Genomic DNA, 26,188 nt, shown 5'->3' with positions numbered 1-26,188 from the left:
CCCCGAAGTCAGTCCGGGACATGGACAACGTGCTTGGGTATCTACCATGGAAGTGAGGAACAGGACCTGGTCAACGCTGCCTGAAGGAGGCAAGCCTTTGACTTTAAGTCATGGTAGCATCTCAAACATCCCAGCTGGGTTGAGGAAAGCAGAGGTGGTTTGGCACAGTTTAGTGCCTTCAGTGCAATCACACGAGCCCCAGGTTCTGTGTAGCCCACTAGCCATCCACCGGCTCGGTACCTCACGGAAGAGGGCTCCATAGAAGGTGACGGTGTAAAAGCAGTCGACTGTCCTCATGGAGATGTCCAAGTCCATCAATAACCTCTTCTGCTCCTGAGTGTTCACAGTCGCTCGAATCCTCTGAGACAAATAAGCAGAGGGGTTTGATGTAGGTGAGATAACACCACTATTCCTCAATCTGACTCAGAGGCTCTGCAGTTCTGAGGCCAGGACAAGCATTTTATGTTTATTTTGCAGCCACCAACACCCAGGAGATGCTCAGATTCCCTCCTCCAGACAGCAACTTACTGAATGACAAGCCCTTGGCAAGCTCTGCAGCGGATGCAGGATCAGGCCAGCAGCCTGGACAGGCACTCTGACATCCAAACCTTGCACTATGTAACTGCAGGCACCATGCCTGGATTTCAAACCCTGCTGATCAATCCCACAGTGCCCACCCAGCATCAGCACAGACCCTTCAACACCCGAACCACGCCAGGAATACCGGAGGCTGCCAAACCAAAACAAGCCTGTCCCCATTTTGCCGTGGCCACTGGACCTCAGCAGGGCCTCTCTGCTCCCTTGGAGCTGCACATCCTGACCTCCATCCCCTTCACCAAGCAGCTATCCTCACCTTCACAGCCATGATGGTGCCACTCTGTGCATGCCGGACTTTCTCCACCACGCCATAAGCTCCGCGGCCCAGCTCCGAAATAGCCACCAGGTCATCAGCTTCCACCTCGAAGTTCTTTAGGGAGAGAAACAAAATAATCAGATACAAGCACATTTAACAAGGACATCAGCATAGGTCCGATGCTTGCGGTGCACTCACGCAGAGCATTTCCAAACGACGGTACCTACAGGACTCCAAAGGCACCACACTTAGAGAAGATAAGTATATTTTTTGCTCTGTTGAACCAGAGCCCAAACCCTCTCACCCCATACTCACCAGGGCTCATTTAATTCCCCCTCTGCAGCTAGAGATCAGGACTTTCATCCTTTAAGCCAGGGCATGCTGCCACTGGAAAGGGCACCAAAGGCTGGTGCCTCTCTGCCTGCTCGGGATTACCCACACAAAGGTATTTCTGCGGTTACTGAACTACTTGCAGGATTTTAACAGCTGCTGTGCCAACACGGGCAGCAGTCAGGAACTTCTGCCACAGCTCCAAATCCCCGTGAGCATCCGGGGATCCCCCACCTCGCCCTGCATCCCAAGAGATCATCAGTCACAAACACACCTACGTGTCTGAATACAGCTCCGCCTGTAAAAAGCCTCTCTTAGATGGGATGGTGCACGCAGAAACCCAGCAACTTCATTCCTAATTATCAGGGAGTTCAAATACTTTCAAATGCTTTCAATATTTTCAAAGGCTTTCAATACTTTCTCCCACCATCAGAAAGCAGCCAGCAAGGTAAAACGTAAGTTAACACCAACAAAGAAGCTTAGGAGAGAACAACTACCTAAGTCTCACTTCAAGCTGGAAAAAACCCATTGCCAGTGCTCAGACAAGCAAATGCCCCATGCAACAGGGAGCCAGCGAGCTCCTGTGCAACCCATGAACAAGTCTCCCTAAAGACGCATTACCTTGTAATTGCCTGCTCTTCTGCGCAGGGCCCAAACGGAGTGAGACATGGGCTATTTCTGGACGCTGTGTTCATCGCTCCTAATAAGTCACAGGCCTTCTTTTAGCCAGGCTTTATCCAGCCTCCAGTTTTCCTCTGGTCTCAGGGAACAAAAATAATACCAGGATGCCAAATTGCCCCAGTAGCCACAAAGGCAGCGAGGGTGGGAAACATGCACGGCACAGCGCCGGATACCGTGCCTGTGAGCTACGCCCCGAGCGGAGAGGAAATAGCCTTTGGCGTTAAGGAGCCAAGCTGGGATGTGCGGCTGCTGGGCTCCTGGCCAGCAAGCTTCCCTTGGCACTGGCCACGGCACGGCCAGCAGCGACCAGCTCCACCGGACCTTCCCGCCAGCCCCGGCTCTGTTTATTCGAGCCAGATGTGGCTGGCAGGCGGCCGAGGCAGGGAGCAAGGGAGGTCTGTGCTTGAGCTCAGCACTGAGCTATGCACTGCCCAGCACAGGAAGGTGCCGGCCCTTTCCTGGGCAGGACAGTGGATCCAGAAATGAGGCGAGCAGGGCTAAGGGGGGGACGTGTCCAACGCCTCACCCCAGGCAGCTGGCAGAGGAGCAGTGCAGGCTCGCAGCTCCTGCTGGGGCCTCCAGGAAGGATCTGGTGGTGCTTTTCAGGACACGTGTTCTGCAGTTGTTCCAGGTTATTGTTTTGGGTTTTTTTTTTTTTCCTGGCATTTACCCTAAGGCTTCCCCAGAAGCTGGCAGTTCCCAGCACACTCCAGGAACCAGCATCGCCCTGCCCAGCAACAAGAAGAGATGCACCAACAGAGCCGGCGCTCCCCTCCCCTGGTAATGGGACACATGGCATCGCCTGCACAGATCCGAAGGATCCACCCCCATGACCTAAAGCTGGCCTTCAGCCCAAGCCCTCTTCCTCCATCATGTCACGCCAACACACCTGGTTCAGACCCCTCCTGAAAACACTGGAGCAGACAGAGCAGGGAAGGAAGCAGGTCTAGAGAGCTTTCCTCAAGCTACACCACTCTCCCCTTGCACACACCATGCCCAGGCTGTTACAGAGAGCATCTCTGCCCAAGCTATTAATACACATGACAGTGGTCAGAAAAAGGCAGCAGGATTGTTCCCTGGACCGAGGCAAAGCTTCCTCTCCCCTCTCCTAACCCTAACACCTTGCACTGAGGCCGGGGGGCTCAGATCCCACCAGCCAAGCCACCTCCCAGCCTGGAAGGTAAGCAGCTAGATATAGGGCTGATCCAATGCACAGTATTTTTAGCTCACTTGCAAACAGCTTTTTGCAGCCCCGGGAGAGCTCGTAACAAGAGAATGAAATAAAAGAGAGACGGTGGCTATTTCTAGCAGCGTTTTTCATCAGGTCACTAGGAAAGGCTTTGGAGAGCTGGAATGAAGCTTTGTGCCCAGCTTTTCCTGGGCCACGGGTAGTAATACAGCTCTGCGGGTACACCGGACAAAGGGGACTTTGGAGCAGCCAGAGAGCGCGGTGAGGCCACACTGACTTAGGGCCCATGGGCTGGGCCCATCCATTCAGACCAAGGTGGCTGGTGGGGCTGCCAAGAGACGGCTGTGATTTCCCACTACAGACAAAACCGCACACCTAAACTTTGATGCTACCCATCTGCCTCGCAGGGACTGCCAGCAGGCAGGAGGGACCAGCCAGCGAGTGCACGGGATCAGAGACGAGCCATCTTGCAGACGAGGTGACATGTTCAGCTCCCCAAGAGTCACTGCTCTAAACACACACAGACACCCCACTGCACCTCAGGGGAAAGGTCCTGCTGGGGGATGTCTCATCCCTGCAAAGATGCATCCTGTGAGGCTGCACCAGGAGGGCACCGTCCTTCTCACAAGGTGCTCTGAAACCTCAAGATCTAACCTGACAGGTTTTCAGGCATGATCTATAAAACTCTCCATGCATGGGGCAAACAGAATTGGAAGCAAATAAGAAACTACACATCGACACGTACTTTATCTCCGATGGTAATGAATGCTCTGGAATCCAAGTTCCTCGGGGGCCTGAAAGAAAAAAGAGAGAGTCAGGAGAAAGCCCAGCTTCATTAACCAGAGGCAGGTTTCATGTTCCTTCAAGGACTTTCAGCCGCATCTTTCCACCATGCCTTGTTGTCGTGGGTTCAAACCAGCTCCCTCCAAACGCTCACAAATGCTTTCATCGTGCCAGTAACATCTCAACCCACACCCACGAGGCACTCGCTGCACGCAGGCAGCGAGAACCCCAGAGAGTCAGCTAGGTGAGACACGCATCAAAGCAACAGGCTACGAGACCATCCCTGCTCAGGAGATGAGCCCGAGGAACCGAGAGCGACGGGCTGAGACGTTTCTGTGGCACAGCAGCTCAGCTGTCATGTTTTGACAGGCAGGTGTTGTCACAGGACAGCCACGTAGCCCAAAACGCATGCCGAGAGAACAACAGGTAATTCCTCACCCGTGAGTCATTTGTGTACACTCGCAGGCCTGTTTCAGGCAGCGTGGCAGGCAGAGCAGGCAGTACTTCAGTGTCACGCTTTGCACAATATCACGCAGGCAAAGGCAAAGTCTTCCTTTGTGGCTTTTTTCCTCATTGCTGCCCACTTCCCATTACAGGCAGCATGGTACTTTTAGAGCGTTTTGTCCCTCGTGCCTCGCTTCTCTGCTCTCCCCATCCCCTGACACCTTCTAAGAGTGGAGATTGCCCAACTGGTTTAGCTTCTCAATTGCCTTTAGAGCAATAAGGCAACCTCCAGCTTCAAGGAAGTACTTCAGGCTCACAGCAAAAGCCTTGCACTATGCAAATATTTGCACTGCAGCTCGAAAAGCACAGAGAAAAGGAGTTGTAGATAGCTTGCACCAGCCTCTGGGCACACAAGCACCCTGCAAATTCCATCCTGACGCCTTCTCCAGGGGAAATTCAAACACCCATAGGAGCAGAGACAGATGCACCCACAGGGGAAGGAGGTGGCTGTTGCATGCAGGGCTCGGCACATGCATGCTAGGCTGCACAGCATTAATGGGGGAGTTCCCCTGGCTCCAGCAGATCTGCCCTATCTACCTGGGGGTTTCGGTAGTGGTATTTCCCCTTTGGGGATTTCACTGCTCTCCTGGAGCTGGGAGAGTCTCTAGAAAAGGTTTCTGGAGCAAACAAGGCTCAGTGGTGGAGATGCAGCCCAAGGTGTTTTGGAAGAGCACCACAGAAAAGGAATTTAAGCTGTCTGCTCTTTGTCAAATCAAGCACTGCTACCCTGGGCTCTCCCCCACAGCATAACAAGCATGAGCCACACAAACAGGGCAGAGAGAAATTCCAGTGCCCCAAGATATAGCTGGGCACCAGCCCCCAGCACCAAGTGATGCCCAGCACAGCAACAAGACATCCATGTCCTCCTCGCAGCAAGACAGGGAGATGCAAACAACACAAACTAGCCCTGACGCACATGTCAAGGGGAGGGTGTCCTGCCATGCAGAGCATCCCCCCAACCCTCACCCCCCTGCTGCTGCCATGGTCCAGCTGCTACCACCTCTTCTGAACTCCCTGAACTAAGACCCTTTCCCTCTTCTTCCCTCGGGCAGATTTGTTCTCTCCACCATGCCTTTGCCCTTTGGTATTGGCACTGCCATGGCAGGAAGGCTGAAGAAAGTTTCCAAGCCATCTCCTAGCCTTTGCCTTTCAGCCATTTCAAGTCACACAGGCGCCTCCCAGAGAGACACACACTGTGTATCTGTGTGCATACATGTGTAGTTCCTTCTCATCACCTGCAAGCCAGAGCTTAAGAGAAAAAAATGAACTATCCTGATTCTGTAAAGTCTACATGGGCCATTCCCCTTGACACAGTGTTGAATCCAGCTCTGAAGAACCACCGTCTGGCTTTAAGCAACAGACACACTTACGTTGTGTTGGCAACGGGCTGTTTGATGGGGACGCATGTTATCCTCAGTTCCCGTTTCTTCTTGCTTTTCACTGGAAGAGAATATGCACATGTTAGCAACTGGCATTTTTACTTTTCTTCCTTCGAGCATCCTCCCGCCTCCAGCCACCAGGTAGGAGAGGCAGGGCCTGGATCCCCTAACACTCTGCAGCCCCAGCAAGATGACAAGGTCACAGTGCTCACGACCATTTGCCCAAAATTTCAGGCAAGAGCCAGAAGCACAAGTGAGTCTCAATGTTGAGCACCTGCCTGCAGAAATACCTAGGGGTGCACTGACAGAGACCATTTTCAAAGTCTCACAGCCAAGCACTGTCTTGCAGTGCTCCTTGGACACCCCAAAAGTGCTCTTTACACTTCATGGCCATTAGCAGTCCCCTGACTTTGGGGATTTTAACTGCTCATGTTCAGGAGATGGGTTAAGGCTGCCATTTCTGCTGGGTGCTTACCCGGTTTGTGCGGCTCCAAGGATCCTTTGGAATCTGAAAGAGAGAAGGGAGACACCAGCTCAGCCTTCATGGTCCAGACCTGCTGGGTACCCACCCCACATCCCTCACGGACCCACGCACAGCCCAAGGAGAGCTCTCCCTGCTGCTCTGCAGGCAGAGACACACAGACACAGGCTGCCAGAGCCCAGCCCAGCAAAGCCTGGCCTGATCCCCGTTTCTCCAGCCACAAGAGGTCCCCACGCCATTAGTGATGCACAGGGCTCCCGAAAACACTCCCTTGTCCAGCTCCTCCTTGCCCCACAGCCCCCACTCAGATCTTCCTGGGACGAGGCAGACCCACTCTGCAGTTTGGGACGGAGCTGGCACAGAGGACGACAGCCACGAGACCTCAAGCAAAACCAAGGAGTCACTCCCAGCAGGAGAGGGAACACCCCACACCCAACAAAGGGAAACCAGGGCAAAACCAGAACCGAGTATAAAAGCCAGTAGCAAACCAGCCACAAATCCAGGCTTGCAGAGGCTGAGACCCTGCCAGACAAGGCATGACCCCATCAGGAGTGACTGGCAAGAGGATACTCTCTTCCCCCTCCTCCCCAACTCCAAACAGCGCTGAGATAACATAACCCACTGCTGTAGAGGGCAAAGGGGTTCAGGGCAGGCCAAACACTTGCAGATGAAACTGCAGGGATGAGAAATAACCAGCATGGGGCTCTAGCTGGCAGCAATGGGCAGAAGAGACCTGTACAGGGCTGAGAAGGAGCTCTCGGTAGTGTCACGAACCCCAGGCTGTTCACTGAAGCCCCAGCCACTCTTTCATCAGCAAACAGCTCACCCACCTACCCCAGCTCGCTGGGAAAATAAACAGACCATAAGGAACTGGGATGGGGGCTGAAGTGATACAGCTGAGAGCATCCAAGTCCTGATCCCCCCCCAAAAGAGACAAAGGGGCAGCTGTGCTTTGCAGCTAAAGATGCTTCTGGCTGCACAGACCTGGAAAACGCATTAAAAAGCAGGAACAAAGAGGTGTGATCCAGGCACTGGGCTGGAAGCAGACAGCTCGGAGTGGACTTGGACAGCCCTTGAAAAAAGGTTCCTACCTGTCTGGCTCCTGGGAACAGGCTGGTGGACAAAGTCCAGCACTCCCAAGGCTGCCAGGGAAGGAAGGGGAGAGGCGAGGAGCTGGGATTTCAGCAGGAGATGCAGCACTGCGCGAGAGCTCCCGCAGCAGCAGCGAGACAGAAGGATGATACATGTCCAGCATGTTCCCAGAACACGTCCACCATCAGCTCCACATGCCTCAGCCAAGATGGGTGCCCAAAACCCACTTTTCCAGTCCCGTCCTTCCCCAGAGGCAAACCTCGCTGAGGCTGCAGGTGGAAGCTGGACTGCAAGATACTGCAAAAGTTGCAGCAGCATCCCTCCCTGCTGAGGGAATCGGCACAGATCAGTCCATATCCCCATCTTATCTGCCACCTTTCCTGCATCAGAGCCAGCCCATAAAGTCTGGGAATAGCACAGTTTCCGTGCGGGAGCGATGTGAACTTCCAGCTCAACAAAACCAGCCAGCGAGCTGCTCCAAACTGATCCTGCTTGGCTGGAAACCAGCTCTGAAGACCTGACCACATCATGGCAATCACAGCTTCTAATTCGTGACCCTGCAAAGTTTCCCTTCCCCACCGCCCACCCAGCAGGGTTGGAAGGAGGACTAGCCCAGCGTGCCCCCTGATGATACTGTGCAAAATACCTGGTTGGGCAACGATGGGAGCAAACGCAAAATGAAGCCAAAGGAAAAATGCCATCCATGGATACCCACACCCAGCCTCTTGTTATTCAGCGAGGGGGGCCGACCACAGAACCTAAAAGCTGTGGTCCCCAGAGTCCTTCTGCAGCCAGGCAGGTTGCGGAGCTCACCGTGGGCACACATCCCACCCAACCCAGGGGGATGGATTTAGCTCGCTGCTGACCGGGCGCCTTGCCCCAAGCATTTCTCCCCCCCACCAGCGACCTGCTCCAAAACGCAGACAGCAGTTTGCACGCAGCCCCCCCAGGCAGTTACCAACCAGACCTCTACACGAAGCCCCGAAATGCCCCCCCAATCCAGTTGGTATTTTGCTTAATCCGTTTGCCCTCCCTCTCCCCAATTGCCATAGTAACCCCACACAGCCGGCACAAAGCGCCTTCTGTGCCGCCGGCTCCCCTGGCAGCGCCGGCCGAAGCGCGGTGACTCACGGGGCAGGAGCAGGGTCCACACTCTCCCCGAGCCAGGCGTCCCAAAGGCTGTGGCGTCAGCCCTTCCTCAGCCCTGGCTGCAGGAGTGAGGCCGGAGGGAGCTGGGAGCACCCAGTCTGGGGTTGGGAATCAATGGGGCGCGTTGTTCGGTGAAGCCCAAGCTCGCAGGCGGGTGGATTTGCAAGCATGGGTTAGAGGGGCAGCAAGGGACACAGAAATTCCCTGTTACAAACCCCCTGCACCGTACAGGAGAGTCATTTAATACCTCTGTGCCTTGGCCATCACCCACGAACTCAGCTGTAACAGAAGCCCTGCATTTCCCCGTACCCCCAAACTGCTGCCCTTGACTTCCCAGCGTTGTACCACCAGGCTCAGCAACAATCCCCTTCCCACCCTGTCCTGCCTAGCCCCAAAAAGCATTTCCTAGCTCCAACCTGAAAAAGCACTGATTAAACCGGAGGTATTCTGCCACCACTCCCAGACTCTGGCTGGGCCACCTACGCCGGTGGAAAACCCAGCTCAGCCCATGCCTGCAGAAATAAAATCATCCGCGATGCCGCCTTGCAGCCGGGGGAGCTGAGGCGGAGATTGGATTCGCCTGTTACAGCTCTCCCAAAATTTGCTATGATCTTTCCAGCATGCTTCGGGCTGGCCCAAAATCCTGCTCCTTGCTGCAAGCAACTCCCGCTGCTGGTGGCAAGGGTGTGGGTCCAGCCGGGCAGAGGTGGAGTGGGCAGACACCACTTCCCCTCGAGTGCAGCCCGGAAAAAAAAAAAAAAAAAAAAAAAAAGGAAAAAAAAAAAGAGGAAAAAAAAAAAAGAGACAAGCAGTCCTGAAGGTCTGCACAGCCAGCTCTGAGCAGGCTCCCAGTATGGGAGATGGGGACACAGTCTCCCCACAACTGTGCTACCCAACAGTTGCCCCCCAAGCGCCCCGGCGCTGCCTGCTACAAGCCCCAGAGCTGGATGTGTCACCTCCGGGAGGTGACCTTGATCCTGACCCTCTGCAGCCCCCCAGGGAAAGCCCACACACTGTTTCAGGGTGAACGAGGGTGGAGAAAGGACTGGTGGGGGGAGGAAAATAAAATGGGAAGAACAAAAAGGCAGTGGGATGGGCATGACAAGACCTTGCAATTCAAGCCCTTCTGTCCCAAGTACCTCCCAGGGCAGCATTTGCTTTTAGCCCCCGCAGGCAGCTGCTCTCAGCTCCTTCTCACCAGCGAGGCCTCAGCACCATCTGCCCCACGTTTGGGATCCCAGCAGGGCCAGTGCAGGAGGAATTGCTATAACATGAAGAACATTTTATGTCACCTGAAAATCCCAGAATTGCTAGTTTCCCAGGGCACTGGGCTCTTGCAAGAGGGGTGGCTGTAAGCACAAAATAACACAGCTCCCTTCCAGAGAGCCCCTTCCACGTGGGCAAAAAGGCAGCAGTGGGACAAGAATTTGGGGACACATCCCGGTTGCCCCCCGCGAGCCCCAGGGCTCTGCTGCCAGCCCCGAGCCCGCGGGACGGCCGGGCACTGCCGGTGCTGCTCCGGGCAGCGGAAGGGGCTGTCGGCCGCGGGGGCACATGGCACAGTGCCTTGCACCCGGGCAGGGGAAAATTAGCTGACAGAAGTTCCTGGTGCGGATGAGATTGTAACCCACGTGATGCTGCAGGCACGTAACTGCATCCTTTATGCTAAGAAAGGAACCATTTCCTCCTTAAAAAAAAAAAAAAAAAAGCCTTTTTTTTTTTTCTCTCATGCTATAACCTCCACCGGCTAAGAACTGACACAGACATTTCCTGGAACTGCTTAATTCAACATCTGAATCCTCATCTTCCCCACCACCGGCTCCAGTCCTATTAAGCTGCACCTCTCCCTGGGAGGTTTATCCTTCCCACTCCACTGGTGTGGGTGGAGAGAAATGAATAGGACAATCTAAAGAACTGCAAATAAAACTATTTGCCTGAGCCGACCTTTGAAATTAAACCTCTCCACTGCCTTCCCAAGGCTCTGGTTCCAGGCCCAGGTGAAGTCCTGGGGATGGCTGCGGCACAGGAGAGTTCTTCCAGAGCCATGGCACTTTATTAGAGCTAGGGAAAACATTTTGGATGCATCCTGATTCTCCTTGATCCAAGGAGAGTCAAATGCCATGGATGGGGCAGAAGGCTGGAGAGTGGATCCCAGCCGTGCTGCAAAGAAAGAGGTTGAACAAAAAAGCATCAAGGAAAAAAAAAAAAAAAAAAAAAAAAGACAGAAAAATTAGGGGCAGGGTGCAAAGCAGAGAGGGGAATTTGGTTGCTTTGATCATGAGAGCCAGCTCCTCACAGGCACACTTTGTGCTATTTTCCACTGTTGAGAGTGGAAAAAAACTATCTGTGGAAGTGGAAAAAGGGCTCTCAACCTGCCGAAAGCCGTCACTCATCGGCCCACTGAGGTCCTGCTGCAGAGAGAGGCTCCTGCGGGTCATTGCTGCCCCGCGCTCGCCACTTCTGCAAAAAAAAAAAAAAAAAAAAAAAAAAAAAAAGGCAAGCGAGGAGGAGGAAAAAAACATGCTTCAGAAAAAGCCCCTTGCAGCCCCAAAACAACCTGTCAGCCTGTGCTGAATCAGAGCTCCTGACTGCCGTGGCTGCCCGCCTTTCCAACGCAACAGGCTTTTTAGCAGGGGACAACCACGCAAGAGCTGCTGGAAAACCCTGCATCCCAGGAATGCAACCAAAACCGGAGCCAGGAGCTAGCTTTACCCATCGAATATTTTCCTTTAGCCATGCAAGATTTTTTTTTTTTTTTTTTTTACAATTAAGATGCCAGTGTTTCAACTCCACATAAAACATGCAAGTTTCCAGTGCTTTAAAAATAGATCCCCAGCTGCAAACAGTGACCCCCCCCAGCCAAGCAAGAAGAAAGAAGTAAAACTGCAGGGATTGACCCAAAAAAGTTACACGGCCCCTTTTAGCACTAAAATCAGCCTTTCACTCTCCCCCACCACGTGTTTTGGAAATTGCAACATCTACCTTGCTTCTTGTCCATGGTTTCCCAGAAATGAAGAACAGCGCTGGCAAGCCGGGCAGAAGAGAGGGATGGGGGCGGACGGGAGGAGGGAAGGGGGGGTGGGGGGGGAAAGGAATAAATCCCACAGGATCCAGCACACGGCACTTCTTGCAAGCACCGAGGATTATTTTCAGCGGGAATGCATGGCCCAAAGTGCTCGCCGGCTTCACGCAGGGCTCCTCGTCCGGTGTCCCCAGTTCCCGGGGGTCCGTGGGGCTGGGAGCAGCACCGAAGGCGAGCGGGGGGAGACGGGGAAGGTAACGCCGCGTTCCCTCATCGGCAGCTGCCGAGGTTGGCCAGTCTCGGCTCCGATTACCCTTGAAAGCTCAACAGTTGTAAAAACTGCAGCAGCGAAATAGCAGATGACGTCAACAGGAAACTGGGGGGGAGCCAGCTCCAGCTCCGGGAGCCATTGAAGGCCTGGATTGCTACAGCGCATCCCGGTGGGACGCGTGTTCTTCCGACAAATTAAATCCTTCCAACCCAGCATGCGGGCAGAGAGGCAGAGCCTGCCCTTGCCTCCTCCATCCCTTCATCTCACCCGGGCGACCCTCGCTCGAGGACAGCCCTGCCGTCACCCAGCATCAGCCGGTCACCGGAGCAGAGGGAAGCCCACGCTCGCCGGTTTGAGCACCGAGGAGGTGCCGGGATAGAAAGAGGTCACATTTCTCTGCGCTGCAGGTGACGCTCTAATTGCTTTGCCACTAACAACTATTACCACAACAAATAGTAGAAATATTGTTCCATGACAATACCAGCAAGAAGCTTAGCAGCTATTCCAGGGTGACAACTGAGACGGCACCTCTGGTGGCAAAATATAAATCGCTGCATGCGTTTGGCTGGTAAATAGCAAGGGAAAGACATGAAGGCGAGGGAAAAAAAAAAAAAATCATTAATTTCTCTGCAAACGCATGCAAGAAAAGCCACTGCAAAGTATCACTGCTTTTCCCCTTTCCCTCAAAACCAGCCTGGCAGAAGGCAGCACTGACATTCCTGATCAAAGCCAGACTCAGCTTTGACGGGCCTCAGTTTTGTTTTCGATTTCCCTGTCAGCCTGAAGGGGAGATACTGTACCAGCTTCTTTACCTTAAACTAATTACAGAAAACATGTCTTTGGTTTGCTCCTGAGCTATTCCCTAACTTGCGGGCTGTGCTGGGCCGTACACATTTGCAGGCAGAAAAGTCAGAGGTCAAGGTAAATGCACATACCAACATAATGAGTGACTCTAATTTTAAATAGTGTTTATATAAGCCCCAGAAGGACTGTGGAAGATATTTTCTCAGGCACATTTCCACTCCCAGGGTATAGTTTCAGGCACAGATCATCAGCACATAAAGGATGCTGACGCAGGAGCTGCTATCGCAGACAGCACCAAGAGCCACCGGCACCCATCCCCGGCACTCCTGGGGAGAATGATGCTGCGTTGTCCTCCCAGCATTAACTCTCTGGCTTGATGGCTAATTCCCTGACCCAGACATAAGATGCTCCAAGGGTCTTTACAGACACCCACAAAGTCAGTGCTGCTTTGCAGCAAAAAGTCCCTAACCCAGCAGGTGGGACGGGAAACACCTGAATTAGTTCTGTTGGTTTTCAGTGCCCAAGGACCAGGGATGGTATAAAGCAGATCTTACCAACATCTCCAAAGCATGTTAAAAAAAAAAAAAAAAAAAAAAGAAGCCAGTTCAAATCCAAGCATCTTTTCAAGTCTCACCATTGGCACCTCTTCCAAAAGTTTGCCGACGCGGTAGGAATTGCCCAGCCTTGAAAGACGCACACCACTTGCTATTAATCATCCAGCCCTTTATATGCTACTGGTAATCCCAGAGGAACAAAAGGCATCGGGTGTTTCACTGGTGTTAACGAAGACTCCCCACACCTCGGTACTGGGATGTCACCCCATGACAGGCGAGGGAAGCTGAGGGAGCAAATCCCACCACGGGGAGAAGCCAAGGCACTTGCTGCAGGTCCAGGTACAAGGACGGTTCCCCTCACTCCCAGCAGCCTCCTGCCAGTGGGCCGGCTTGAATAAGTGGAAGAGCACACCCTTAAAAACAGCAATGAGCTCAAACAGTGCCCTGCCAATGCCAGGCCCCTCTCCCCACCCTTCCCCTGCAGACAGGCAGCGTCTCCCAAAGCCAGTTTAGTTAGGACTGGCTCAGCATCGCAGCCGGGGACAGGGGAAAAGCCCCTTTGCCACGAGCAGCAAAAGAGGAATGCCCCATTTAGGGTCAGCAAGGAGCTTTTTATAGGCATGTGTTTGGGATTGAGCAAAAAAATTAACAGCTTCGCCTGCCCCGAAAGAAGACTCACTGCCTAACCAAGGGGAGGGGGGAAGTTTTCATGGGATACCCCCTCTCCCTCTGAGCAGAGAAAACCCCACGCAGCAGCTGGCTGCACCGTCCCAGCCCCACGCTGCCCGATGCCCACTGCACCTCGCCACCCGACTGGGAATTGCAGCAGTTTCCCCGGCCAAGGCTGTAACGCAGCCGCGGCCCCAAGCCCGGGATGCGCTCGCCTTCCCACGCACGAGGTGCACGTGCCCGAGCCATGCACGGGACCCGCAGCCTCGGAAACTCTGCGGCAGCTCTATTTTTAAACAAAGCCTTTGAACCGAATCCAATCGGAAAGGGAACGGGGTCATTTTTCTCGTCCCCCTCGAACGGTGCTCGGGGACGATCAATCACCAACACCACGCAGGGCTCGTCTCCTCCGGGCGGAGGGGAGACCGATGCGACCTCCTGGTACCCAGCAAGGGATTTGGGGACAGGCACATTAGCCAAAGCCACTGACAGCCAGAAGACAACATTTGGCTACCACCTCTGGGGCTGGGAGCCACACCCGGCCTCTGTGCACCGGCCAGATAAAGCTGCCACGAGCCGCACCGGCTCTGCCAGCAGCTCCAGGAGGATGTCACCACCCAGTTACACTCCAGTTGTATTTTTAGGTTACCTGCACAACCCCATAGGCTGGAAAAATTTGAAAAAACAAACAAACAAACAAACAAACTTTGGTTTTGTTCCCAGGTAGCAGCTTGGTATCCTGCAGTCCCATGATTGTGGAGCACACAGGCTCCCCTCTGAGAAAGCATACATGAGCAGAGACCAGACTCATTTTACAAAACTGACAAGCACCAGCACTATTACACTATAGGGCACGCTACATACATGCCAAGAGTTGTGCTGCTTGTACAAGACCCTAGTGCAAAGGTGGTTACGGTCACCGGGGCACCTCTTTGGAGCAGGCACAGAGCTGGAACGCGGGCAGAGCATCCTTGGGGAGCGGTGCCACAGGGATGGACTCTGCCTCCTTTGCATCCATCACTCCAACTGGATTTTCTGCCCCTAAAAAAGCAGCAGCAGAGGCTGTACCTCCTCCAAGCTCAGCTCCAGCACAATGCCAATGTGGACCCACCAAGGGTAGGCTGGGGGGAAAATGCTTGGGATGGGTAATTAACCCAACCCACAGCTCATCAGAAACCACGGAGCTGGGGGGTGCGTGGGTCTGGCCAGCCCACAGCATGCATGGCCAGTGTGAAACCTGTGGCCACGAGCCACCTCGTGGGACGGACACGGGCTGCACCGACTTAGCTGCAGATGCTGGCGTGCTGCCATGAGACAAAGGTCTGGAAGCAATCCCAGCCCCAACACCTTAATTGTTAGGAGAAGGCAAAGGAGAGAGTGTTTAGAGAAAAGCAAAGAGCCTGCTTAAAAAAAAAAAAAAAAAAAAAAAAAAAGCAGAACCACCATCACTTGTACTTATCTCCCTGACAGAGGGTACCCAGCCCTCCCCCGAGCAACACTCTTTCCTCTGATTTCTCAGCCCATAGGTGAAGACATGAAAAAATAAAATCTGTTTGGAATTGATGTGACCAGCTGGTGACAGTTTCCTGATGGGAGAGAAAATTCAAACAGTTTTTGGAATAGATCAGCTTGACAGGAGGCACATAGTTAGCGGGAAAGGAAAAGAGTCGTCTGACTTTTTGTCAGCTGTAACTCAACTCTAGAGTTAATAGACAGTCTTTCTATCCAAATTGGTGCAATTCAAGTACTTCCAGGTGTCCTCAAGACTCTGTAAGCTTGGTAAGAAAGCAAAGTATTCCCTCTCTGCTTCTAATGCAATTCTTAAAAAAAAAAATTAGCTTTCTATCATCCTCCCTCCAATTTATTTTGGGCAGGGATAGAGTGATTTCATTGCTGCAAATGATGTAAAACAGAGCAGGCACCTGGTCTGAAAACAGATTTTATGGAGGGGTAAAAAAAACAAGGCAGGCCTCGATGTCCAGACACCTGCTCCAGAAAATAGGCAGAAACAAGACACTGACCCAGGTGCTTCCGGGGCCCAGAGACTTCAGGTAGGACTTTCGCGAGACCAGCGTCGGTGCTGGAGAACGGGGCAGGCTCAGATGGTTCACAGTGACCTTACCCTCTGGGACCTGGAGTGCTTCCCTGCTCCCGGGATGCCATCGCAGCTCGGGCAGACCAAGCCTGTGTATCTTCAGAGGAAAACCTCTGATTTTCAGCAGGGTGGAGGAGCAGTGAAAACCTTCATTTATTTCTTTCAGAGCAGGGTGACGACCCTGTGGCTTACAGAAAGCAGCAAGCAAGCACTGTGTACAGTCCCCTATGCCTCCTGCTGTCCCACACCAATTCTTTGTTCTTTCTGCTGCATCTTCAGTGCCATTCCTCTTCCCTGCATCCCTCACCCTGTCCCCTCCCCGCTCCGAGGGACCAGGCAGAAGATACAAATGCAAAGCGCTCATCACGCCAGAGAGCTGGTACAAAGCAGACACAGCCAGTTGGAGTCCCCAGTTTCTCCACTGAGTTTTTCAGAAAGAAAAATCCACCCCACCACGAAGTGAAGGGGGAGCCGGGATGCCTCCCAGGGCTCGGATGAAGCAAAGGAAAACTGCAGGCTGAGAGCAGCCAGGGAATTCAGAGATTCTCCAACTCCCCTCAAGCCACCACTCAGCCTTATCTCCACGTAAAGCTTGTTACCATGCTCAAACCTCAGCGCCCAGCCAAAAACCAGCAGTCTTAACCACTAATGATGCTCCCAAGTCAACAGAGGTGACCATTTGGTCCCCGTAACCTGCTTGCAATAGGGCTGGGAGTAAAGGCTGATGTACCGAGGAGAGAGCTGGCTCCCAAAACCCCCAGAAGAGCTCAGCCACAGTGAGCCGGACCTGCAGCCTGTTTTCAAGGCATTACCCACACCACCTCTCTGACCCACACCACATACCTCCTGCTCTCCCATCGCTGTCCCTCTGCGCCAGAGGACAGACTACATCCACATTCCCAGAACAAGCCCCACATCCAGCTGGTCTGTGAGATCAGGTCCTGCTGCTCACTGGTTTAGGAAGATATATATATATATATCTTATAAAGATAGATAAGAGAAGCAACACATACTTACTAAGCTCCACATTTTGCAGAAATCACCTGCAAACATTTGTCCTTTGTTCCTCCAAATTCCCTGCTGCAAAACTTAAAAATCCCACCCCCCAATTAAAGGCTGGACCACCAGCACGCTGAAAACCGCTGCCAGCCCCACTGCCCAGCATCACCCTGCACCGTCCCCTCCCACCTTTCCCCGCCGTGGGCTCTCATCTGAGACCGCAACAGCTCTGCGTGGGGAAAACACCTATTTTGCAGCAGATTTGCCCAGTACCCACAGGGCAGCTTTGATTCGTGCCTAGCAAAGGCAGGGGCTCTGCGGGCGACGTGCCTGCAGCTCAGCAGCATTTCGCCACCGTCATCCCACGTGGCCGCTGGCAGGAAGGGCACAGCCTCGCTCCGCTGCTTCCCCTCAGGTGGGCTTTTTTTTTTTCCCCCCTTTTTTTCACTCCTCGCCTACCTCTCTCGAATTCACCTATTGCACTGCAATTTTTCTGATGTGCAGGGGAAGTAAGCGTTGCAGGATTTTCCTAGCAAAGCCGGATTAAAGAGCTGTCGCTCTGTCCCAGGAAGCCAGCGGTCTCCGCAGAGGGGCCAGTCCCGACACATCCGGCTCATGTCCCAGCTCAAGAGCTCGCAGGCTGTGACTTGGGGCAGTTCAGCCTGCAGCTTCTCATGAAACATACCTAGGGCTTCCAAGAAACATTTCCATTTAAATAAGAAATAATAAAAGTTTTTAAATCCCCTTTGCCCCCAGAGAGCAAGCGCCTCCCATTAGCATTTTGGGGGAAGGAGGAGTGCTCTGCAGGGCGGCGTGCGAAACAGCAAGGACAGGAGGCTGGAAGGAGACATGTGAAACGTCAAACCTGCTTGAGATAAGGGGAAACACATGCTGGCTCCCTTCCCTGCGATGGTTACACACGGTTTTCCTCACTGAGCTGCGACTGTAAAGCCCCACGGGGAAATCCACAGTTACCGAACAAGAAATTCTTTGTGGATCCAAAAACTAAGGGTAAACTTTTGCAGCAACCTGGAATGTACACAAAGAAATCACACGTACAGGAGAGCTCCTGGAAGAAAAGCCAAGTCGTTTTCTAGCACCTTAGCAAAGCACACACAAGGCTGATAAGAGTTTCAATTAAAATTCACCCACAGTCTCTGCCTGGTGATTTCCAGAGGCACCTCCTCCAGCCTCCACTTTACTCTCATCACCCAGGCATCCTTCAACAAACCAGGCAGCGGCAGGTGTAATTAATACCTGCAAAAAGCTTCTCTTGGGCAAGAGAACAGCGTCTGCATTGGACGAGAGGCAGCCCAGCCCCGTGGTATCCCGGGCTCAAAGGACAACCCCAGCCCTGGCCAGTGCCAGCCATCCTCGGGCACCCGGTGCTCACCACTGATGCTCAAGGCCACAATGCTCACAGCCAAGCAATTGCAGGGATCGGCCAAAAACCTGGAGAAAACGGGCTGCAGATGCTAACAAAGAGTGAACACAGGGGGCCCTAAAAGCAGCAGATCTAAAACACCCACTGCATCCTCCTTTTTTTGGCAGCCTTAAGGCAGCGTGCAGATGCTTCCAGCCTTAAGGAAAATGGGTGCTGCCAAAGACAGGCAGCCAGTGCACAGCACAGAGGCAGCTACAGGTCCATGCCAGTGCCCCAGCAGCATCACCACCCACCGCCCACTCCCCCAGCACCCATACCCCCCTTTCTGCACTATTACATCATTTTTTTTCTGACCACCAAACTCTTGCCCAAGGGGATGGCAGTTGGCACGGAGCATCTCAGGCGAACTGGGTGAGGATTCAGCACAGGATGAATGACTTTAGTTTCAGGGAGACCAGGGAAACCTCGAAAGCCAGCTCAGCACACGTGCACACGCACAAAAATGTCTTGCACTTCCCTGCTCTGTGCCGGCAGGGATTTTCTGGGTGCAGGCACGGGGTTTTACAAATAGGCACGTGGGGCTGGGCCTGCCACCTACCCCCGAGCACCTTTTCAAGGTGCTTGGAAGATGACAAAGAGCAGCCGAAGCAACGTATCAGCACAAGATCGTTTCATCTTTGGCTGAGGTGCAACTTGGCAGCGTGTCAGGAGAAAAACCATGCGGTCCGCAGCGGCAGGGGATTTTTAACTATGCAGAGCAGCTTTCTTAAAAAGCCTCAATGGTGAGCACATCTGGATCTCAGAAAAAGAGCCACGTCATTTTTAGTGACGAGCTGCAAAGACATCCTCGTGTCTTCAGGACAACACACACCCCTACAGCTGTGGGGGCCACGGGGCACATGTTCAGGACTGACTCAGAGGGACCATCCTCGGGGCTGTATGCTCTGCTGCTCCATCGTCTCCCTCTCAAGCCTCTGCTTTCCCTCTCCGACGCCAAGGAAACCAAGATCTCCATCCTGCTGCAAAAATCACCCCCATCATGCAGTATATTCACTACCTTTAATAGAAAACAGGCTCCTGCAGAGACAGCATGCAGCAGGAGAGGACATCTGCTCCAGCTATGGCAAATGCCTTCCAGCAAGCCAGGTCAGGATGCTGCCACCTCCAACAGCTGCTGTTAACACACCAAGAAAGACAGCCAAGGCAAGCTGCAGCCCTGCAAGGCCACGGCACCCAACCCACCGTGGCCAACTCCTGTAGCACAGGCAGGCTGCTTCATCAACCGTCCCTGCGAGATTCGAGCTAGGAGGGAATTTATATACACACACCACAAAGCAGTATCTAACTGGCCTGCAAGCCCAGACAAGCTGACACTCCCTAGATAACCTCGTCATCCTCCCCCTAAACCACCCCCGGCCCATCCACGTAACCAGCCCTGCGTGTTTATGATCTGTCAAACACATGATTGTCACCTGCCAAGCCCTGCAGATGAGCTTCTTCCCATCCTGTCCCTCTGTCAGGCACCGCTGGTCCCACCCGCACCCATCACCAGCAGATAGCAAGGGAGGACACGGCTCCCGGCACCACCGAATCTCAAAAAACCTCCGAAACCTTTATGGGAACGAAATACAATTATTAAAAGCTGCTTTTAGGTTTCCTAGAAGATACAACAGGCACTATCAAGGCAGGAGATGAGGCAGCAGGGTACAAACGCCCCGTGACAAGGGGCACTCGATGCCCAACAGGCAGCTCCCTGAGAGGAGAAAGTCCAAGCACCACCATCATCCTCAGAGAGGTTCATCTGATACAAGCAGTTAGGCTGATGCCAGTGCCAAACCACAGCTAAGCTTAGCAGCCTCTGATGGGAAATTACTTGTATCAAGCACTCTGGAGGTTTCTTCCTTTCCAAAACTAGATTTTTTTTCTTCGGTGGTGGTGTGGGGGGAGGAAGGGTGGATGCTCTACAAACAACTTCTGGTAAGTTTTGTCTCCTCCTCATCCTGCCTCTTCTTCCACTCAAATTATGCTTTTAACAGAAATTTATCCTTTTTTTTTTTTTTTTTTAAAAAAAAAAAAGGCAGCATTTCATTTGAAATGATGAAATTAATGCTCAGAGCAGGGGACAGACCTAGCTCAGCATTGACCCTCGCAGAGCACAGTGCAGCACCCCAGTGGGTGTTGGACCCTCCCCAGCTCCCCGTGCACCCTGCCAGCTCCCGGAAGATTAAGCAACAGCCAGGCCATCACCTTCACACACTTCTCCTTCCCTCACTTCCCCGTGAGCAGGGCTATAAAGCCATTGCTCCCAGGAACAGGGCAGAGACATCCCACTGCACCACACCCCAGTGCACCAAACAGCTCCCTGAGGTCACAACACTTACATTTCAGAGAAACCAAACTCCAGCACTGGATGTCTTTAAAAACAAGATCGGGTGTCTTTTTACACAATCTGGCTGAAGTCACCCAAAAGCTGTTGGACCGGCTGCAGTAATTCCTGGAAGCAACGTCCTCACCTCCAGCCCAGCACGATGCTCGCCATTGTCCCTTCTGACCTCAAACCCCATGATTCAGGTATTTTCCCATTCCCCCCCCACACGAGATCCAGCAGCACACAAGGGCAATTGTGCCACACAGAAAAGCCCACCAGCCTGCAGGGCTTCAAAGGGATGGGTTCTTCCAAAGTGCTGCCCACCTTCTCGTGCAACAGGTCAATACCGCACACAGTGCACAAAGGAGCCCTGTACTATTACACCCGTGGATTAAATAAACCATGTTGACAACGCAGCACAAGATTAGTGGGGGAAAGGATGCTGAAGAGGGTCCACCTCCCCCCCACCTTCATCCCACCGCAGGACCAGAACCTCCCGCAGCATTAGGCAATGATTCCCTCCCTCCCCTGGGACCATGAGACCCCCAAACCCTGCCCTTCCCCTTGGCCACACCATAACCCACTGCATCCCGCACGGGCAGCAACTCCACTCCAGTCTTTTCCTGGACAGAGAAGCTGCTGTAAGAGAAAGGTGCAGGCAGGGAGCCCTGTCCCAGCTCCAGAATAGGGAGCAGAGATTTGGAGCCACTGCAAACCGAGGCCAGCTGGGGTCACAAGACACTACTGTGATATCTGAGATGGCTGCAGTTGTGCCCAGTAATTATGGCATTCCTTGGGGAGATGAACATTTAGACTCACAATGCTGCCATGGAATCAGTGCAGCATTGGCCCCATGCAGATGAGAGGCCGTGGGGAGATGGGGTATCTCCCAGGCTGAAAAAAGAACATAAACTTCCAGTTTCCACCATAAAAAAATTCTCTCTGCCCTCTCCCCAACTCAAAATCCCTGGCCAACACTCGACCTGCGCTACAGAGTTTTGTCAGCAAAAGAGGCGGCGGGTAGATCTAGCTCCATACATACCCACAAGCAGTCCTGAGTCATGCCAGTAAAACCCCAGACTTTTTGCCAGTAGAGTAAAAACACCTCCCCAGCCAACGCAAGTTCCTCTCCCAGCTCTTTCCCCAGCAAACAGCCTGCCCAGGCAGTGCCTTGTTAGCAGCAGTGAAAACCACCTTCCATCCAAAAACCCACAGAGCCCCACATCCGCAGCAGTGGCTTCTTGGGTCACAAAATCACCAGGACCAGAAACCCGCACCGAATCTTTGGGAAGCTCTACAAGACACAATTACAAAATACGAGTTTCCTGCAGCAACGACCACCTCTGCAAACAGGGGCAAAGCAAACTCCGGCTCAGCCGTGGACTGCAGCCCAGAGCTGGAAAATAAAGGCAGCAGCCTTCGGGGAGAAGCATTATCCACTAAAAAAAAGCAGGGGAGCATCCCTCCGTGGAGGGAAATGGATTACTGAAGCACAGTTAAATATTTATCACGTCCAACATGATATTTTCCAGGTGCCCACCGTTATGCTAGCAGAAAGTGGCATGAGGAGGAAGGCCAGAGCAAAGCGCTGTGCGCTCCCTTTCCGATTGTTATAATTAATTGGATGCAAGTTCCGTAATGCTTCAACTAGAATCAAAATAAAAACCTGGCTCCATGGGATCAGAGCTCTTACCCCTGCCACTCCCGCTGCCCACACACACCCAGGGGACACCAGACTGGTGGCTGCCCTGCCCAGACACGATGGGAGCCCGAAGCCAGGATCCTGCTTCTGCATATCACAGCCCCATGTGTATTTTCAGCAGAACTGCCTTTTTTTGGGGTGGCGGCAGGAAAAGTGTGAATGGCACATGAGACAGTACAGGATTCACAGATGACTGAATTGCATAACAGTGGTGTGCTCCTGCGGAGGGCACAGCCAGGGCACGGGAGGGACGCGTCCCCACCGCTTATTTACCTACCCAGAATAGATGGTGCCACCAGAACAAGTACCAATTCATCCCCAGGTTCTGGCATTTCTCCCCACTGATTTTTTCCAATCTCTGTGTCAAAAGAGAGCTGCCTCCCCAGAAACACAGCCTGGCTTAGCCAGATCCTCTCCCCAACAGCACCTATCTTCCCAGAGGAAGATCTCTCCCCCAAAGAGAAGGACTTGGTTTTGAATTACTCAGGCACCGGCGCTGGGTGAGCCCAGGGGAGGCTGAGCAGGTCTCCTCCTGCCAGACCCCATCCGTGCACCTTCCCTCCCCGCAGCTGCACAGCTGCTTTCTCCAGCAAACTCCCCGGTTTTGGGAGACACGTATCTCCCCACCAGCACGCTCCTGCCTGTCCCTCCAGGAGGGGCTCCCCAAGTCACAGCCAACAGCCACGGTGATGGGCACACGGGTCTTCACACACAGGTAGAAAATATGCCTCAAGTCCCAGGGGAAAGGCAGCAGCCTGGATTTGTAGGCACTGAGTCTAACACAAGCTCTTGCACCCTCTGCCGTGTGCCTGCACACACCCAAAGGCTGCAAACTCCCCCAGGCTCCATCCCCTCCTGCTTTAACCTCTCAGATACAACACCCCTCCCTTCACAGCATCCATTTCACCAAAAAAAGCTCAGACTTTGTTGGAGAATCATGCCCAGGACTAGCCACAGCAGCAGCTCTGGTGCTTTGCACACAATTCCTTCCCTCAGTGGCACCCATTCAATGAAAAACAGCTCGAGGGAGCTTTGGTGACCTGAGACAACAGGGAGCTTTTGCATATTTCAGTAATCATCAGACCTGACAGTGCAAGATAACACTGAAACCAAGCGACGTTTTCCCACACACCTGATGCTGCACAATAATTTAGATCAAGCAGATACAAGCAATACAAGAGGAAAAGAAGAAATCCTTCCTAAGCTTCGCATAATCCCCAGAAGGTGTTTATCTCACAAACTATGTTTAGCACAAAGCAAGGCAAAGCTCTCGCTCAGCACCATTCCTATCGCCCAGCACCATTCCTATCGCACGTGTCACAGCCAGCCACGCGCATCCCCAAAAACTCCCGAGGCAGGAGACAAGCCCATGACTAAGCCAAAATGACAGCAGGCAAGTTTTGGTACACATCCATCATGGAAACAGCCAACTTGAGAGCTTCAATGCAGCGGCCTCCATTTATGACCCTGATCAAGTCAAGCCCAAGAAGGGAAAGCAACCAGCAAAAGGAAACCTGAGACTGCTCGCTGGATTTCCCTAAGGAAAATTAAGGAAATTTAGCTTAAATTCTGGCCGCCTGAAAGGAGAGGCAGAAGGAGCTGCCATGAGTGCTGGCAGCAGCATCTGAAGGTATTCGGACCTGCGAGCATCCCTACGCGGCAACGGGCAGCCGGCAAACCCGCTCGGAGGGCTGGCACTGCCCAGGCAGATGCAAAACCAAGGAGAGGCATGGTGGATGGCTAGCAGGACAAGAGGAGAGGGTTTTGAAGAGGCAGACGTGTTACACACGCTCAGGATCGATCCCCGTGCTGAATGCTGCCCCAACAAAGGAGCTTCGGGTCAGATGCCAGTGCCAGCAGAGACCAGGTGCACTCAGCACACGTGCGATGCCTCCAGTGAAGGGTATTAGGAATAACTGTATGAATGAACCAGTTGGGTATAACCAACAGCCCCAACGCCACCAGAAACCTGCAGACACAGAAGGGTTCCAAAACTTCCTCCGAGGAAAGCACCACGCGCCCAGGTGCTCCTGCGGGCATCGCCTTTTGCTGTCAGCCAGATTGCTTCCTCCAGAATCCTCCCAGGCCCAGCTCAGGCCTCGTCACTCATGAGGTACGAGTGGTCCCTCGGCCAGACTCACCTTTTCCCTCCATCCACACATCCACACGCTGCACTACGGCGAGCTGAACAAGAGGTCTGGGCTTGGGCGTCCCAGCAAGAGCCTTTTTAAGAAGCCCGGTTGATCCTTTTCAACGCGGGACAGCAGCTGGAGGCATGTGCTCCTACCTGTGAGTCAGCAGCTCCGCTCAGCAGCACCGTAAATCGCTGCTGATTCACACCCTGCTTACACAGCAAACAGGAAACTCAGGTCCACATTCCCTCCGGTTAAGACATGGATCGTTTTAAAAGGAGGAGGGGGGGGGGAAAAAAGTCACGCCGAGGTGCGTTCATCTGCTCACATGGTTCCTGACTTCAAGTTTCCAGCGCATCACTCCTGAACAAGGAAAACCCCTCAAATTTTATTCCGGTGATAAGAGAGAGGCAGCAGCTGTAGTCCGTGCGCTGCCTCCTCCGCTCGCGGCGCTGATGCAACCGGCTCCCTGGAGCACCAAGACACCAGCAAAACCATTTCCCTCGTCTTCCTCAACGCCGGCACACTGGCGGTGTCATCCGGGGCCGATGCCTGCCGGCCGGCGCTCACCTCGGGCCGGCGACCGGGCCACCTGAGTCACAGCAATGCTCTATAAATAAACACCCGTGACACACCGTCACGTTTGCGTGCCGCGTACGTCGGCCACGACGGGCAACTCGGCCACGGCGCTCCCGGCATCGGGTCGCGGCTTCGCCCCAGCCGCCGGTGTGACGCCGGGGGGACCAGCATCCTCGCCCCCATCCTTCCCGCCTCACGAGGCTGAGACGAAGGCTGCGCTCATCCTCAGCGCGCACCGCTCCAAGCCAGCCATGCCGCTCGCTGAGCTGCCACGGGTGGTTTTCTTTGAGGGGGAAGAGACTCCAGCAGCAGGAGAGGAAACTTGAAAATTTCTTTTTTTCTTCTTTTTTTTTTTTTTTTTAATCGCTTTCCACGCCAAGAGGAGCTTCGCCCCGTCCCTCCCCCGCAGGCCCAGCGCCGCGCTCGCTCCCCATTTCCCGCAGCTCTGCAGCTCCGGGGAACGCAGGACCCCGGCCCCGGCCAGCGATACCGGGCTGCAGGCGTGGAGCAGCGCGGAAAACACCCGTGGCCCACGCAAAGGAAGCCCCGGCCGGTGGCAGCGGGAAGCCCACGCCCGGCGGGTTGGGCAATAGCCCCGTCCCCACGGGTTACGCCAGACCCGAAGACGCGGTTCCAATTCGATCCCCCCCCACCCACCCACCCACTCCATCGCGGAACCCCGAGCCCAGCACCCCACGGAGCATCCCCCCCCCCACACACACACACACGCTCCTCGGTACCTCTGGGCAGGGACATGGCTGGCGACGGCCCCGCTGCGCCCGGGCAAAGCGCGGCGCCCGGCGGAGTCCGGCCCAGCGCGGCGGCCGCCGAGGAACAACCGCGGGGCGGAGCGACGGACGGCGGGCTCCGCCCCCCCGCTCTGCGCCGCGGGATTGGCCACTGACGGGGGAGGAGGCGTGGTTAGTGCCTCCCGAGGGAAGAGCTTCGCGGTTCTCCGGTAGGGCTGTGAGGGTGAAGTGAGGCGGGCGGGAGGGAGAGCGGTGCTGTGCAGCCTGGGGGGGGGGCGTGATCCCACTGTCCCTACCACCGGGGTGACCCCGCCACGACAACCCACAGGGCAGAGGTGGAGTTTGGGTCGCGGAGCTCTGTGGGCAGCATGGCCCAGGGGGGCCCCGTTGCCTCACACCACACCTCTGACAGGAGCATT

The 26,188-nt window shown here is 54.0% G+C and overlaps 1 protein-coding gene across 3 annotated transcripts in view; it reads right to left on the bottom strand.

Moving 5' to 3' along the window:
* The window catches only part of MAP2K3 (mitogen-activated protein kinase kinase 3), a 34,567-nt gene extending 8,710 nt beyond the window's left edge, over positions 1 to 25,857 (bottom strand). Inside the window, exons 1-6 of one of the 3 annotated variants that reach the window (XM_032989055.2) lie at positions 25,761 to 25,857; positions 6,195 to 6,227; positions 5,711 to 5,780; positions 3,799 to 3,847; positions 854 to 967; positions 241 to 360 (exon numbers count right to left, since the gene is read on the bottom strand). In XM_032989055.2, the coding sequence (XP_032844946.2) occupies positions 241 to 360; positions 854 to 967; positions 3,799 to 3,847; positions 5,711 to 5,780; positions 6,195 to 6,227; positions 25,761 to 25,776 (402 nt within the window). In that variant the 5' untranslated portion in view covers positions 25,777 to 25,857. Of the gene's footprint in view, positions 1 to 240; positions 361 to 853; positions 968 to 3,798; positions 3,848 to 5,710; positions 5,781 to 6,194; positions 6,228 to 11,423; positions 11,784 to 24,450; positions 25,331 to 25,760 lie in introns of those variants that run through there. The other 2 variants (XM_032989057.2, XM_032989056.2) reach the window with 2 other exon arrangements.
* Positions 25,858 to 26,188: the final 331 nt, after the last annotated feature.

The sequence above is a fragment of the Tyto alba genome, unplaced genomic scaffold (genome assembly GCF_018691265.1).
Source record: "Tyto alba isolate M040663 unplaced genomic scaffold, T.alba_DEE_v4.0 Super-Scaffold_28, whole genome shotgun sequence".
Taxonomy (NCBI): Eukaryota; Metazoa; Chordata; class Aves; order Strigiformes; family Tytonidae; genus Tyto; species Tyto alba.
The sequence above is the reverse complement of the archived record's forward strand: the minus strand, read 5'-3'. Positions and strand labels throughout refer to the sequence as shown.